The sequence below is a fragment of the Rhinichthys klamathensis genome, unplaced genomic scaffold (genome assembly GCF_029890125.1).
Source record: "Rhinichthys klamathensis goyatoka isolate OS25496 unplaced genomic scaffold, OSU_Roscu_1.1 h1tg000245l_1, whole genome shotgun sequence".
Classification (NCBI taxonomy): Eukaryota; Metazoa; Chordata; class Actinopteri; order Cypriniformes; family Leuciscidae; genus Rhinichthys; species Rhinichthys klamathensis.
This window is the reverse complement of record NW_026606767.1, coordinates 253169-271290: the sequence shown is the minus strand read 5'-3', so window position 1 is coordinate 271290 and position 18122 is coordinate 253169. Positions and strand designations below refer to the sequence as shown.

The 18122-nt window shown below is 39.9% G+C and overlaps 1 protein-coding gene across 3 annotated transcripts in view; it reads right to left on the bottom strand.

Moving 5' to 3' along the window:
- Positions 1-18122, bottom strand: part of ntng2b (netrin g2b) — an 83154-nt gene that overhangs the window by 18549 nt on the left and 46483 nt on the right. For all 3 annotated transcript variants that reach the window (XM_056266149.1, XM_056266147.1, XM_056266148.1), the window contains exons 4-5: positions 10644-10816; positions 4233-4268 (exon numbers count right to left, since the gene is read on the bottom strand). In XM_056266149.1, coding sequence (XP_056122124.1) covers positions 4233-4268; positions 10644-10816 — 209 coding nt within the window. The remainder of the gene's footprint in view (positions 1-4232; positions 4269-10643; positions 10817-18122) is intronic.

The following is an 18122-nucleotide window of genomic DNA, read 5'->3' as shown; positions in this document are numbered from 1 at the left end:
AGTCTCTTCTGCTCAGCAAGGCTGCATATATTTGATTAAAAATACAGTGAAAACAGTAATATTGTGAAATTCAATAAAAAAAAAACGGTTTCTGTTTGGATATATGTTAAACTGTAATTTATTCCTGTGATCAAAGCTGTATTTTCAGCATCATTACTCCAGTCTTCAATGTCACATGATCATTTCACAAATCATTCTAATATGATGATTTGCTGCTTTCTGATTATTATCAATGTTGAAAACAGTTGTGCTGCAGAATTGTTTTTGTGGAAACTGATACTTTTTTTCATGATTCTTTGATGAATAGAATGCCTTTACTCTAGAATTTTTGATTAATTTTATCCATGCTATATAAAAGTATTAATTTCTTTCTAAAAATTCATACTGATCCCAAACCTTTGAACAGTATAGTATACAAAACAAATACTGACCTATATATTTTTAAGATGTAATGTTGGAACTTTGACTCATGGCATTCGCTTAAATTAATGTTTGTTTGAATTATGCTAATTTTCCTAAATGAAAGAGAGAATGTCTTCCTGTCATTTCCTGTGGTGTTTGTGTGTACTGGTTTGTGGCTATTGCCCAACTGACCAACCAGCATCCAGAGGATCAGACTCGCCGCTCTGACCTCGTAATCCCTGTCTGAACACACACACTGACCCTGTATAATCCCTGTGTGTGTGTGTGTGTGTGTGTGTGTGCGTGCGTGTGTGTGCGTGTGTGTGTGCAATGACAGAGGTGAGTATATGCTGCGTCGTTCTGTTCTGGTTTCTGCTTTTCTTTAAACAGAATACAACAGTTAACGGTAACCTGTGTCATGTGGATCATTTACAACGAACTATAGGTTACAACACATACCCTGGCCTACATATCATCTCCCCTCTTCTTGCACATTTGAGTGTGTGTGTGTGTGTTTGTGAGAGATGTTCCCCTGTGTGGAAGACCTGTAGACCTTTAGACTACAGGGGAGAGAAAACACGGACATGATCTATGAGTTTGATTTCTCTAGGCCATATGCCACACACACACACACACACACACACACACACACACACAACTCAAAAAGAGCCATGTGTAGTTAGTTGCCTTACACAGAAACACACACTCTGTCTGTTATGCTGCTTTTTAAAAATGGAATTCCGTCACGTCACAGTGAATTTGAGAGTGTCAGGATTGCATTCTAAATTCTAATGTGGCTCCAGTGACAATGGGACATCATTTCCTGTTGATTCCCACACTTCATTTTCCTGAATGGCAGCTCAGATGCACCAGCGTCATGTCGCCGGAAGGCAGTTTAAAGCTTTACGACGTTACACAAACGCTCTTAAATTCCCGAGCTCCACTTCCACTAAGTGCTTTTCCGCAGGAACACAGACAGCTTTAAAATTAGACTAACGCTACGGCGACAGGATCTACTCAGCATTCCTTGAAAAATGCTCCGCCACAACGCATAAATCAAGCCAGTTTGAGAAAACTTTCGGACTGAGTTAAATTGCATGTATTTTGTAAACCGTTCTGGAGTTATGAGTGCTTCGAGATCCTTTAAATGTGTTTGAAATAGTGCTAGATACTTTCACACGCACACACACACACACTGAAAGACAACTGCTGAAAAGTTAAAGTAGCAAGCAACTGTTGAAGGAAAACAATTGTAGAGATATCGCTTAGAAATATTTGTTTATCATAGTTCCTGTAAATATATCATAGTTAGTTATAGTTATTGTTGTAAAACCACTATAAACATAGGAAGCTTTCTTTATTTGTTTTTGTTCTGTAATTTTCTTTTTAACATCTTACTGTATTGACAACAATTGTCTCATTTGTGCTTATTTTTTACTGTAAAGAAAAAATTATATTTTCATTTAAAAAAACCTTTTAAAGGTGCAAAACGCAAGTCTCTGAGTTTTTGCAGAACTACGCCCCCTCTGGCGACAAGCGAAACTGCAACCAATTCTGATTGTACATGTATCTAGCTTACGCTAAAGCATTACACATTTTACGCATCATCATTTGTTGTCATACATAGATTGGCCGTATCAAATATTAGAGACTGGGCTATATCTTACCGTTTTATCAAGAAAAAAGCCAACTGAGGATCCCGTTTGAGACCAAGAGCAGACCGGAGATCTCTCCATTTGTTGAATGCCTTCCCGAGGTTGACTCTCGTCTTACTCCGACGCCTGTCTCACTCCAATTTGGACCTTGTGGTGGCACTAGACAAAATGTTTATTTTCTTTACTTTACGTGGAGTTTGCGTTGGGGTTTGGAATGGACTACAAGCCGGTCTCTTTGAATCCATCTTCTAACTTTGACGCACGAGTTGTCTTCGCTGATGCGGAGAATGGCGGCGCCGACGAATACACAAATCTGGGAGACATAGCCTGGTGAGCGTGAACGCGCATGACGTCATGCCCAGTCTCAAATTCGAGCCCGAATCCCTCTTATATATTTTACTGTACAGGATTATAGAGGCAATCTCAGTGCGCAGAGAAGGGCTCATTCAGCCCATCAGGCATTTCTTTAAGCATGTATAGGATAGAAAAACAGGTATTTTTAACATGAAAAGTTGCGCAATGCACCTTTAAATTACTAATTAAATTAAAATATAGTTAATATGTACAATTAAGCATATATAGCTAGAATATAAATAATAGATAATTAAAATAATCCACTGTTTTTTTAGTATTAGTTATACACTTTTATAGTATATTTTAAATATTTTGATTTAGCCTTTTTTATATACATTTTCAGTTTTCATTCTGACGTTACTTTTAGTAATTTTATGTGCTTTTGTAATGTAATTTTGTTTTTATTTTTTTATATTTAGCTTTTTTATTCAGTTTAGTGCCTTAACTAACTGAGATAAAATAAGTGCAAGTAGAAGTTTTTTATCTAATATTTTACTTTATTTCATTTTTATTTCAATTAACAAAAGCTTTAATTTTCACTCTAAAAATGCTGGGTCGTTTCAACCCATGTTTGGGTCAAATATAGACAAGCCCTAGCCTGGTCCTACCAGACTCTCATTTCATTTGTACAGAGAGACTGGCCAATCTCCATTGACAAGCTAACTTGCTTGAAGGCGGGAACTCTGTTGAAGTTTAAAACTATTGGATCTGCCCAGAGCCACTCTGGATCTGCCATAACCAATCGCTAGCGTTCGCCTTAGCCAACTCATTCACCACTACCGGAGCGAGCTGGAAAATCAAACTTTTCCCGAACCCCGTGGGGAGGAGGGCCACAACATCATGGCCACCAACAAAACTCAGCAAAGATTGTTCTTGCTCCGGCTTTAACTTCTGGATATTCGGCAGCGTTGCCACAACGGCCCGAATGCCTTCGCTCGCATCTTTCTCCTCCGCCATTACTGAACCACAACTCAAACTAGCGCACGACCTCAACGTCATCGTTCCCAGCCACTCCCTCTGTTTGCTGATTGGACAGGTAAAAATTGGCCGGAGAAAACCTCAGATTATACCGCAAACCCAGACGACGTACTGAAGGAAAATGAAAATTGAGCGGAAGTACGTAGGAGGGCGGAGCCAGGCTAGACGAGCCCAACCGTTAGTTTAAATTAAACAGGTTCATTTAAACCAATGGTTGGGTTCATCCATATTTGACCCAAACATGGGTTGAAACATCCCAGCATTTTTAGAGATCTGATTGACATTTTAGTTTTATAAGACCAACTTACCACAGTTTTACTGTAACAATAACTCCAGTAATGGTGATATGGGGGGGAATTATGGTTATCATGGTGAATTTCTGCAGGGGTGTTTCTGACAGCAAACCACCAGCTGTACTGTTGTTTTCTGGGAAATCCCTTCTTAGATGTTGGCTGAGATTGTGTGTGTGTTTAGTGCATGTAATGATGTAGGCGTGTCCTCAGAGTAAATCTCTAATTTCTCTTATTCTCTTTGAACCCTTAAGGAATCACGTCATCTTTCCTGCGTCTCTCTATGTTCCTTCCTCTTCCTCTGTATCTCCCTTCATCTTTCTTCATCTTTCTTCCCCCTGCTCTCTGATGTTAGGCTGAATTGCGGCTAGATTCGGTGATTTGACGATGATGAAAGCCACGGGACGGGCGGCCCATGAAAAATGAAGAAGACATAACGAGGGATGGAGCACAGAGACAACGAAGAAAGGGAGAGCGAGGGATGACTGACACATCAGAGAGAGAGAGAGGATGAAAGAGCCATCCTCTCGTTTCTTAAGGGTTCTGTACTTACTGGAACCAGAAGAAGAGCCAACCAGCGCCTGAGAACCTGAGAGAGAGAGAGAGAGAGAGAGAGAGAGAGAGAGAGAGTGTCAGTGTGTAAAGTATTAAAGAAATGTATGTACATTTTTAGAATAACTAATTTCTACATTAAACACAACAATACGCCAACGCATTCGCGACTCTCCTGTGATTATAGGCGACACTTCCGGTTTACTTCCCACCGGAGCCTCGCTTTCAATTTCAAAATAACGGCTGCGTGAAATCAGCGTATTATGACCATATAAAGATATAAAAATTGTTCTAAATGTAAAAGAATAGCAGAGCCCACACCACACTTATGACGATACCGGCACAGACGAACGATATCATTTGGAATCAGAATAGTGTTGTCCAGCCGATGAACGATAAAAACATTGCCAGCCAATCAGAATCCATCCTGCTTTAATGAGCTTGAGCATTTAAAGCGACAGACGACAAAACTGAAGCGCGCGCTTAGAATAAACAGAACGATTTCGTCGGCTGGTTGACGCTAATATACTTTCATCTTTACAGTTATCGTTCTTCGTGTCATATTATATAGTGCAAAAGTGTAAATAATTCAAGATTTTTAATTTGGCTATTAGTGCTGCTATCAATTTTAAGTAGAAAAGAAAATGTAACAAAGCACTTTACAATAAGATCTTATTTGTTAACATTAGTCAACTACATTAGTTAACATGAATTAATGATAATAAATACTTATATAGCCTTTATTAATCATAGTTATTGTTAATTTCAAGACTTACTAATACATTTAAAAAAAATCAAAAGTTAATCTGTTAGCATCAGCTAATGCATTGTGAACTTACATGAAAAACGATGAACAATTGTTTTAATTGGTTTAAGTTAACAACAACATCGCTAGTTGTGAATTTGCATGCGAATTTGAATGTACACATGAATATAAATTTTTATGTTAATGTGTATGTGAATTTAAATATTAAATGAAATATGCATATATTAAATAAATTATACAAACAATCAAACAAACAGTAATTTTGATCAGATGCTATGCTTGTTGCAATGCATTCAGGCATTCAATATTTTGTCCTGTTTTACCCCAAAAAATTGGCCAAATGCAGCCTAATTTAAAAATAGGCCTCTACACATGAAACACATTCATTTATAATAAACACTGCAGCTTTCCATGAAAAATAAGAACTGTCAGTTTTGATTTCATAAGCATACAGTATATTAAATAAATATATGCATAAATTAAATTATAAAAATAATCAAACAGCAATTTTAATCACTGTGTTCCATGCCCTTTTTTGCTATCTAGGTAGGCAGCTCACTAGGTTTTGGAACAGAGCTAGTGTATTAAGGCCAGATAAATATAACGATAAAGATATACTTCTAAATATCATTCTAGTGGTTCCTGTTGAGACAGTGATTAGTGCAGATTTGGGATGCTTTCTCCACAGAGGAACCTGTGCGTGTGTGTTTCTGGTGGAGTGTGTTTTGTAGGCTGGGAAGGTGTTGTGCGTCTGCGCGCTTCTCTTCTGTTCTCTGGGAATTGGGCCGCCACACCAGCAGTCTTGATCTTACTGTGAGCTGACAGGTCTGTGAAGTCTAAAAGGCTCTGCAGCGCTCTGGTGTGTAAGTGAAGTGAGTCGAGATCTGCAGTCTGCTGAATTCATCTGTGTGTGTGTGTGTGTGTGTGTGTGATGCCCTAGATTATTATTTTATCATGAGTGCTGCTGGTAAAATGGAGGGATGTTGTGTTCCAAAGGATCTCCCTTTGGATACTGTACAGAAGGGAGGAAAAATGAAATCCGTGTTCATTTTTGCTTTATCTCTTTTTCTCATTCCATCGCTCTGCCCTTATCCGCCTTTTTTTCTTTGTCTTGCTTTTGGTTTATCTCTCCTTTCAGTCCCTCCTGATCGTTTTGTCCACATTTTCAGGGATAAATCAGACCCAGGCTGGTGGATAACCGTCCGTCTGGTTTCTCTCTGTGTGTGTGTGTGTCGGAGTGTAAAGATCTCTGAAGCTCAGAGGAATTCTGGTCGAGGAATTCTGAACCCAGAAAATAATGAGGAAATTTCGGTATGACGGGCTTAGATAAGCGAGACCTATATGATTTCGGAGAGATAATTAATTCTCTTTTATAGTAGAATAGAATATTATCTTGCTCAAATCTGATTATTGTGTGTGCCTGATATTCACACACTTGATGCAATTGATTTCGCAACATTCACAACAGCAACTAGGAACAAGTTAATGTTTTTTCTTTAATTATAATCTATTCTTGGGATGAGACGTTAAACTGAAGGTCCTGACTCTGTGTTAATTAAACATCCCAGGATGTCCTTCGGAAAAAGAGAAGGGGTGTAACCCTGGCATGCTGGACGAATTTTCTCATTGGCTTCTATCAATCATCATGGCCTCCTGATCCTCCCCATATACTGACTGGTTCATCACTCAGTCTCCTCTCCACCAGTAAGCTGGTGTGTGATGGGCGTTCTGGAGCAATATGGCCGCCGTCGCATCATCCTGGTGGATGCTGCACATTGGTGGTGGTTGAGGAGATTCCCTCCTTTTATATGTAAAGCGATTTGAGTGCCGAGAAAGTGCTTTATAAATGTAAGGAATTATTATTAGTAGTAGTAAGTTTGTCTGAGTGGAACAGTATCTACAGGGGTTGGACAATGACACTGAAACACTGACCAACACAGTGTTTCACATCTATACATGTGTGGCCAATCTTCCATCGGTAAGAGAGTAGAGCGTGAAGGTTGAATTAGCAGAGCTATAGCTCAGCTGTACATAAAATATAGCAATCCACACAACATAATGGAGGACATATCCGAGTTCAAAAGACGCCAAATTGTTGGTGCGCATCTCGCTGGCTTATCTGTGACCAGGACAGCAAGTCTTTGTGGTGAGTCGAGACGAGTATCCAGTGTAATGTGGGCATACCATCACGAAGGACACACCACATCCAATAGACACAAGAGGAAGCTTGTCTGACAGGGATGGCCAGGTACTAACCCGGGTTGTATCCAAACCACAGCTGTCCAACTCACAGCAGAGTTAAATGCGCAACTTGTTTCCACAAAACTGTTCGTCAGGAGCTCCACAGAGTCAATGTTCGTGGTCGGGCTGCTATTAGGCCTGTCACTTTACGTTCGAAAATCGATTGCACAATCGATCAGACCAACCAACACAAGTATCGAAAACGAAAATAGGGAATCTATTTTAATGGCCTTCCTTCGGATCGCGTTCAGCTCGTCATGACACGCCCGCAGCGAACGCGCGTCACACAGCGACTTACAGCAAACTATAGACCCCTTTTCAGTTGACGTTTTTTTGTGGGCGGAGCTTAGGTGGAGGCATAACGATCCCTCTGGCCGCTTCACTAACGTTAGTTTGCAAGTTTTGTTAGCTTGTTTTTTAATAATGACTGAAGAAAATCCGATTTTATCTTAATGTGTAAGGTCACTCACTGTCCAGGACCGCGATTGTTATTTGCAAAAGTTAATTTTAACGGACGGAACCAGATTGGCTGACCCGTACACGCTCACTCAATGGATGGACGATCTGACAGGATTCACCAAGCGTGCCGCACAAGCCCTGAAAAGTGAAGCCCAAGCGTCTCGATCGCCCCCCGGTGACCGGTCCTATATAGCTCATAAACCCCGCCTCCCCATGTTATTCAACGGCACGTGAGACCAACTAAACAATTAAATTACACTTCAAATATCGTTTTTGCAAAGATAGTTTCTGTCATTTACTGTAGTTATCACGCTAATGTAATTTCAAGTGTTTGTTTTTAAAATAAGTTTGTTTTTAGTTAGTTATTTGATGCGGTGATAACGTCATGATTGACAGCTGTGATTGACAGGTTCTCTGAGCGAAGTAGTCACTGAAGCACCAACAGACTTTTTTTCGGGATCTTCGGAGGACCGAGGAGATTCGAGCTTTAAATTTAATATCTAAATTTCAATAATTCATTTTTAAAAAAGTGCAGGAGCGTGTTCTTGCGGTTGATTCTGCGAGAGTGAGGGCGGGGCCTTGATTTTTGCGGCTTTACTTCCGGCTCACGACTGCACCGGTCTGGTCCCAAAATCGCTTCTGCGCAGACTCAAGTCCCAAGATGTCAGCGCCATATCGGGACACTGGCGGCTTCACTTCTGACCAATGGAAGAGAGCGAAGGGGCGTCGTCCATCTTTTTTACAGTCTATGGGATTGACGTTAACGCTACCTACGGTTGAGTGGCCTGACTTCTACACCTATCCGATAGAGAAACCGAGCGTAAAGAGAAACTGAGGGCATATAAATCTTTAGATGCCTATAACTATGTGCTGAATGGTCATGTACAAGACTTGTATGGTACGATCCGCAGTTCTGCCGAGCCAGCGCCGAGAAAACGACAATGTAAAGAGTGACATTACGGTGCGATTTTAATGATGTGAATATTTTCTAGAAATAAAAATTCCAGATACAGTATATTCATTTTTCATTGATTCTTGCACCCAACAACACAACAAGATGACATTTAATAATAATAATAATAATTTAAGCTCCTTATTATGTAGCCGAATCTGTGCTGGTTTGTATTAAGCTGCGTTCACACTACACACGACACGATACCATTCATTTTCAATGGTGAGCGGGCGACTTCCGGCGACACGCGCGGTCGCGACCGTTGGCGACTGGATGGGGCGTGTCTGACGACGCGACAAAGTTGAGATCTGTTTAACTTTATGCAAATGCAGAGCGACTTTCGGGAGCGACAACCAATAGGAGTGAAGTCAGTGGAGCGCGTCACTCTTCAGTGCTGAGTCTGACCGAGGCAAGTTGAACGAGAAGGTCGTTTTAGCAGTCAGAAACTGTCCTATTATTTATGATATATCTTCGTGTACATACAGTGGTATTCACCGTACTGACCCCAGATAGACCGGTATTTGCCCGTTTTCTGCAGTTAAATAGCCGCGATGGCAAAGAGCACTCACTGTTTCTCATTCATCTTTAATATTATGCATTTTATGTACTGATTCCATTTATATTTAGACTTTTCCTTCCGAAATATTTGTTTGTAGCGGCAAGAAAACGTATTTGTTGTCTAACATAGAGTAACATCCGTGAATGTCACTCACAAACATTACTAGGCAACCAGTAGTGGGAACGCCCTCCAGCGCAGCCACTGGCGACCTGCAGCGACAAAGTCGCTTGTAGTGTGAGCGCAGCTTTAGCCGCCTCCAGTTGTCCGCTTGTTTTGCCTCCAGCTAGCGCCGTGACGTAACTGTGACGTCGGCGGAAAAGAGGTCTATACTTCTGCATAATGTCTCTTTTTACAACAAAAATGTGAATTCTGCCGGTATTCAGACAGTCTCGTGCATACAGATACAGATTCGGGTTACAATAGGCTACGTAGGTGAAATTTGTTTGACATTTAAATAATCGAAATAATAATTCTAATCATAAACACAGCCATGTTGGAGCCTGCAGTAATGTTTTTCATTGATGTTATGGCAGTCCACTCTGCTTATTGTTTTTCGAGAATGTTACACTCCTGTTTGTGCACGAAACTTCACGCTAATAAATCATCAGAAATATTGCTGACTTGTGCGTCTCAAGCGCCCTCTTTACGTTCGTCCTAATGCCTGTTAGTTGTCCGTGGATTTGCCTATATTTGGCGAAAATGGAAACGTCTTTAGACATGGAAAATCAATTTTACAATGTATACATGTATGTCTCAAAAATCGATCAGGATTTTTTCACAAAAGTGACAGCCCTAGCTGCTATTGCAAAATCTTTGATCACTTGTTTCAATGCTCAATGTCGGTTTCAATGGTGCCAGTAGAGGAAATCTTGGGCACTAATGAGTCTTTCCGCGGGAGTTACGGTGTGGAGAAGCCCCAAAGAGTCTCAACACCTGGACTGTTTCTGCCCGGAGTGAAGCGCGGGGTGGATCAGTGATGGTTTGGGCTGTAATATCATGGCATTCCCCACTGTGCTTGATGTGTGCGTCACTGCCAAGAACTACCGAACCGTTCTAGAGGAGCTTGTGCACCTAATGTTTCAAACATTGTACCCTGAAGGCGGTGCCGTGTATCAGCATGAAAATGCACCAATACACACAGCAACACTTGTGTCAGAATGGTGTGAGGAACATGAAAGTGAAGCTGAACATCTCCCATGGCCTGCACAGTCACCAGATGTAAATATTTTTGAGCCACTTTGGGGGATTTTGGAGGAGCGAGTCAGAAAACGGATCAACATCTCTCAGGACTTGTAGATGAACTGATGCAGTATCGGGCACTAAAGGAGACCCTACACCATACTAATACATTATTGAGGTCTGTTTCAGTTTCATTGTCCAACAATATATGTTATACAGTATATGTTGCATTTGTCAGTGTGTGTACTTTACTCACACGAGTTGGGCGATCCGTTGGGTGTTGGTAAATATGATCCTGATTTCCAGGTCTTGGCTTTGAATCCTTTTTTGCAGCGCTGACAGTCCTGTCCGGTCGTGTTGTGTTCACATTGACACTGTAAGTTGCCTTCCACATACACACACTGAGACGCGTGGAGATTACACTTACACCTGAACGACAGAAAGATGGAGAAACATTATTTGACATTACTTGCATTTTTTGTCAAGCTTTTTACATGCCACTGCTTTAGTTGTACTGTAATACAGCCCATATGAATGATTTGATGTGCAATTTGAATGTGAATTTAAATTTTTATGTTAGTGAATTTGAACATGAATTTTGATTTTTAATATTAATGTCAGTGTTATTTTATTTGATAAAATACTATTATAGTATTGAATAATATTTAGAATTAGATTTATTTTGATATTTTCAATTTTCATGGTTAAGTTCAAAGTTTAGTAATAGTTCTTCATCCTAGTTATCTTCATCTTCAAGTTACTTGCAAAGGCAAAATTTCTTATTTATTTTTGAAGTTTTTCCCCTAATATTTATAAAAAGCTTCAATTCAATTCAGCTTCAATTCAATTAACAAAAACAATATTTAAAAATGTTTGTTTTAGTTAACAATAATGACTGGGTAATGTGAATTTTTATATTTTGAAATCAGTGTTATTTTAATATTATTTATATAATATTATAGTATTTAATAATATTAAGAATTAGCTTTTTATTTTTCATTTTAATTTCAGTTTAAGTTTTAGCAATTGTGTTATGTGCTTTTGTAATTTTTGTATTTATATTTCAAATATATTAATTTTCAACCTTATTTTATCTTATTTTTTATGTTATGTAATATTTATATTTTATTTTATTAACTTTATTTCAATTAACTAAAACCATATTAGTTTTAGTTTTAGCTACAGTAACAATAATGACACTGGTTAATGTGAATTTGATTTAAATTCTAATATCACATTTTTTTATTTGAATGTGAACATAAATGTGATTTTTTTTATATTAATGTGCATGTAATTTTGCATCTGAATTTGATTAACTTATTTTTCTCACACCATTTTTTCTTTCAAGAAAAAAAGACAGGGAAAAAGTATTTGAGACAGTTTTGACTGTGGTTTTAATTGATTTAATGTGCCAAAGTCATCAAGAAATGAATGAATACGGTATGAAGGCCAGTAGAAGCATTTCAAACCACCTTTATAAGTTGCGCTCAAGCGGGGTCGAGTGCTTTCAGAGACATAAATACAAGTGTGAGTGTGTTTTGGCAGGTGGAAATGCATCCAGAGCAATGAACACAGGTGTGCTGCTGTAGATTGGGCCCAGTAAAGCAGAAATGAGCGTTTGTGTAAGACCAAATGGCCCTGATCCTAAATGAGACTTTTCCACCTGAGCAGAACAGTGTGTGTGTGTGTGTGTGTGTGTGTGTGTTACTATCGAGCTTCAATCCAGTTTGTTCCGCTGGAGTGAACATGGATCCATCAGCATCAAATATTCACAACATCATCCTGTACCTTGAGCCAACCCTCATCTATCTCTCTCACACTCTTTTTTTCTTGCTTTTTCTTTCCCACTGCCTGTGAACACTTCTCCCCCTCTTTCTCCTTCCCTCCATCTCCTTTAACCTCGTTCTCCGACACCATTGCTCTTCCACCATGCGGTGCAGTGTGTACTGAAGTGGTCTGACTTAAGCTGTCTGTAGTGAGACGTGTTACTTCATTTATAAGACCTTTCCGTGTGCGTCAATGTGCACTTTCAAAAATAAAAGCTACAATTAGGGTTTATAGCCGAAAAGGGTTTAACAGTCTAATGCCATACGTAACATTTGACCTTTTAAAAGCTTTACAGACGTTTTTATTCTCCAATTGTTTAGAAAAGCATGTGTGATCTGGTGCTTTAAAGAACGCAGAAACCAAAACAATGATAAATGAATATGCATATGTGATGTATAAATGGTCATGTGATTATGATGTCATTAAGTTATTCATGAGTGAAGAACAACCCTGTTGTCCATCTTATGACCTCTTTAAGCGTCGCGAGAGTCATTCTGAACGGACGACGAGTTTGAATGTTTCCCTAGCTGTTTTCTCTGTGGGATTTGCAGTGTGGTGTGGTGTGTGTTAGCCTGGTAACACATAAATTGCATAAATTGTATCTTCATTTTAATCAACAAATTGACTGTATTAATAAATAAGAAGCAAATATAGTAGACAATATAGCCTACCGGTAATTAGGACACGGAGGCGCCGGCGCGTGAACTGGAGCGTCTCATGAAATGAACCGAAACTCAGCGTATAAGATACTTGTCTCGCATACCTGAGAAGTATAGAACGATTGAAATGTCTACTTTTAAACCAAATAATTAAAAACTAAAAGAAAGTGTCTGCTCTCTGCTTATGTAGGCTAATTCATATGAAGTGTGCATTTCTCTCTATAGGCGCGTTCACTACTGCGAAGGTGGCGAGTCTGCATCTCAACTTTATCTTTGCAGCCACAGACATAGAAAACTATGTTGAACAGAACACTGCCAGGCTAAGACAATGCATGCACTGAGACAAAAATGTATTTGACCACATATCTAAATGTAGGGGAGACAGTGAATAACTCCAATTTAAAAAAACGGTGGAGTGTTCCTTTAAACCATAGGTTCTCAAAGTGCGGCCCGCGGGCCAATGGCGGCCCGCCGAAACATTTCTGGCGGCCCGCGATAACATCTGTAAAACTGTTAAAACTATTGCTTTGAAAAAATGAATATCTCCGTTTAGTGGTGTTTAGCGGCATAGGCATAAGCGGTAATTACATGGTCCGACCGACCGATCGCACTTGACCTCACTCCCAAGGCCACCAGGAACAGTGGTTGTCTACACAGGAATAGGAATCGTGGCCAACCGAAACCAGCACCACAAATCCCATTGCAATTTAAAATGGTATGTTGACCAAGTAATCAATATTCAATGTGACTTAATAATAATCTTAACAATGTCAATATTAATAGCCGCGTTTCCATTACCTTTCAAAATGTTCGCGGGCGCGAACACTTGCATTTTCCTATCAACAGTGGAAACAACTTAAAACTAGTCTATCATTTCTGGTCATACAGAAAATAATAATGCATTATTCGCATTTGTGTAAACTCATAACAAGAAAACGTGCTTTTGTAAAATAAAATAAAACAATAGCCTGGCTACTACGCGCTTTCATGATCTCCGTGAACTGGAGCGCGAGAACTGAAACAAAATATAGCCTATGTAGGCTAAAGCTTAAAATGTGCACTTTTAAACAAACAAACTCGAATCGAAAGCAAATACCTGATTATGTAATCCGTATGAAAGGTGGATTTCTCTCTAAAAGCGCATCTGCTTAACAGCGGAGATGGAGATATGTTTTTAGCCGACACTTAGAAAAGAATAGTTTATTAATAAACAATTAAAATGCCTCGCTGTTTTTTCAGACGCATTTATTATCATTAGCCTATAACTCACCTATAAATCAGGCTAGATCAGACACGTACAGGCTATATGGCTCTTCTCATTCATCACTGCGGGAAAAATATAAATTCCAGGTTCTAATTTGGCCTTAGAAAACCAGTAAAATCGACATGTTTTCCATATTAATTTGTGAATATTTAAAATGTTTAATAAAGGGGCAGAAAGTCATTTAAACAAAAATCTGAAAAAGTCTGTCGATATTAACTTTTTTTGCGCAGCAGTTGGTGAAGCCAGTTCAAATTAAAATTTTGTTCAACTTTGCGTTTTAAAAAGACAACAACCGTTCATTTTTCGTTTTTCAGTTACGGGTTAAAAAAGATAGGCTAGATAATAATATGCAAATCTGCAATAATGGAAACGCGACTGACAAGCAATGATAGAAATGAATGATGATGATGACTTGTTTGGTAAGCTTCTATTTTAAAAGTTTCTTTCTCTCCCAACCAAAATTTTCACAAGTTTTGCCAGGTTTAGCCTCAGTTATGAATTAAAATGTGTTTATTGCAACTAATGTAAACTGTAGAGATGCAACCTGGTCATAAATAATTTCAAATGGGATTTTCTTTTCAGTTTTTTTTTCTTCGTTTTCTCCCCCGCCACTTTGGCGGCCCTCAGTTCAATGTTGGGTTCCTAAATTGGCCCTCACCTATCAAAACTTTGAGAACCCCTGCTTTAAACTGTGTTGAGCCTTTTATTCGTTCTTATTAGACACTGTAGATGAATACGTTTGCCTTGGTTGTATTGTATGTATAATTTTGTATTCAATAAAAAAAATGTCTTGATCAGATGATGAAGGCGTCTGTTCAGGGCATCACCTCATGACCGTCGACACGTCACTTCCCAACACAAACAATACACGCCCCATAGCATAACCCCACCCTCGACACTGATTGACAGGTTTCCGTGTAGGCATCGGAAATGCAAATGCTAAGGGAATTGCGATTCCATTTTAGTTTGGGCTGGCTACATACGCGACACCTGAGAAAGTGAAAAAGCAGACGTGGTAATTGAATTTGCTATTTAAATATGACAGGGCCAAAACTCGTAAGATATGGGAAACACAGTTGCAAACGGACTTGTCTGAAGTATAAAATCATTGGTTACCCGTAAGCCAATCACATAACGTTTGGTTATGATGTGTGTTATTCGCCAGCTCAGCCGCATCGAACTTCCACTGTAAACACATGTATGATGCGAAAACGAAACCATCGAGCGAAATACCGGAGTGAACATGGCTGACCGAGTTTTGCTGCCTCCTTAACCTGATCCTCCATGAGTGCGACCAAGGGGGACACAATCACAACTATCGCCTTGCCCAGTTTCTCGCTGACGATCGGTAATAGTTGATAAATTAAACTTTTCCCAAAACCTGTCGGGAGTAGGGCCACGACATCACCTCCATTCAAAATGTTTAACAAACACTCTTCTTGTTCGGCCTTCAGTTTGCAAATGCCGGAAATATTCTCCACAACAGAGCTAATTGCATCCCGTGTCTCCACGGCCCTGTCCCAAATGGCGCACTTCATGCGGACTTTCGGTCTCGTGGACTTAAATTGCTCGTGCTCGCCGAGTCTACGAGTCCGTAGGCCGTCCCATTTAGCATTTTAACGCTCTGAAGTGTGCTCAGCAGCGCCCCCTGTGTACCCTTGAAGCGGTCTTCCGCGAAGCCCGCATAGATGCAGGCTCCACGCACTTTAACTACCCAGGAATCATTGCGAAAGGCCAATCAGACAACGGATGGGAAGAGATTTCGCTCACGGACAATTGTTAACATGGCTGAGAAGAAAATATTTAAGTGTAATTATCATTACGGTTTTTATGACAAGTTTATACAAACATTATTATCATCGACCAGTGGTTGATGTCTCAAACATAGGCTAATAATAGCGAGCTGAATAATACGATCGCATTATGATTCCTTAAATAAATAGAACAGAATGTCAGGGCTTTACTGAGTCATATGTAAACACAACAACAATAGGGAGCATATTTCCCTGAACCTGTAGCTCCTGTCCATAACAACAATCAGACCGTCTTCCTGTTTCCGGCGTGACGATCGAGTCTGTCCCAAAAATACCTCTCAATGCGCCCTCGCGGACTCGCGCTAAGGGCCCTATAGGTCTGCACTACATGACGTCACGGAAGTGTGGACTCTGAGGAAGTCGACAAGTCCGGAGTGTGCCATTTGGGACAGGGCCCATATCCGTGGTCATTTTCGATTTCCCCAATCTTAAACTCGGCGCTTAGCGTCTACGTCACAGCTCTCAGCCCGCCCTCTGTTCGTTAATTGGTGGAAACCTGAGAGACATGTCGATGTCTCAGAGTGAGTACAGAAGCGAACTGAAATAGAGCGGAAGTACGAAGTCTGACGTAGTCAGGCTAGGGCCGTTTCTCAATATGCGTTCTTGTCTGTACTTGTGTTCTTGTGGACTTGTGAAACGTCATCAGTCACTGCCCAAGTAAAGTTCACATCTAGCCAAGTCCAGTTCAAATCCCCAGATGTGTTCTTGATCCGCCCCGTTTATCCAGGAAGCATCGAGAGGTGACTTGTGCGGACTTGAGACTGCCAGGTATCCCAGAATGCATCTCGCACCAACCAGCAAGCGTCAAAAACCCGCGTAATTTTAAGAGTGTTTCAGGCGAGAATGTGGTTGTTTAAAGCTCAAATCTGTGGTTTATTTATAAAGATAGCGCCTATTTGAAAAATGTATCTGACGTTTTCGGAGTTGTGACATCCAGGCGTTCACCGCGGGTGTTCAACGCTCATCAACCCCGACTGGAACAGCTTTTCCTCGGCTAGTGCTTCTGACGTTTGCCGCTGGCTCTGATGTCTCTAGTCTAGTGGATAAACTTGACGTATAATTCGTCTTGTGTATAAGTCGATCTTTGGTCTCATTAAACTATTGTTTGTTCCATGGCAAAAAATCGTTTTGGCTGAGGGCAAAGTGAAGTTTCAGAACTTTATATATTTATTTAGGCTATTTAACTTTAACTTTGTAGCCTATTAGAGAGCTTACTTATGTTTGAATTGTTTGCCTTATTTATCATTGTAGATATTATTGATCATTAAAACTGACATTTAACAAAAAGAGACAGGGTTGTGTAATTTTATTTTATATACTTTAAAATATATATATATATTTTTATATTTATTTTAACATTCTCTTCACTATATATGTAGCCTACAATAAAATAAAATGACACAACCCTGTCTCTGTTTGTTAAATGTCAATAAAAATCAACAATGTTTCATATTTTTAAAATGAAAAATGGTCATGTTGTTATAAATATATGCAGTGAAGATAATGTACGCGTTGCCTGAACCACATGGCCATTAGGCTACTATGTTTAAGATTTTTAAATGAAAAGAGGCAGAGTGATGTTTTATAACATATTTCGTTTTATTGTTGACGAAAAGAGGCAGAGTTGTAGCATATTTCGTTTTATTGTTGCCTAAAATATACATAAAGATAACCGGAGTAGCCAGAGCGTGCTGAGTGACGCGATCAAGAACGCACTGCTCCATTTGCAGAATAACCGGACTCGCGTCCTCTCGTCCTCGGGAGTTCGTTCTCCTGAGTCGAACTTGGCAAGTCCGAACTACCAAGGACGCAAGTCCGAAGTTTGTGCACTTGGTATTGAGAAACGGCCTAGGTGTGTGTGGGTCTAATGTGCGGCTGTCCCCTGAGCAGGGGTCCTGCTGGGATATGCTTCTGTAGTGTCCTATACGAGCAGCTGGGACAGCAGAAATACTCCCACCATCTGCTGGCCCTCACCTCCTCTCACAAATGCTGCGCTCACACTCTCAGATTTGCTTCATATCAGCTCAGAATGTAAAACACACACCAGTGCACTTTAACCTTATAAAGCCTACTGTGTCATACTTTGATATGCACACTTCGAAGGCCTCTAAATGGTCACCATGAGCAAACTTTGCTGAAAAACCTGTTGCACACAATCTATGTCTTCTGTC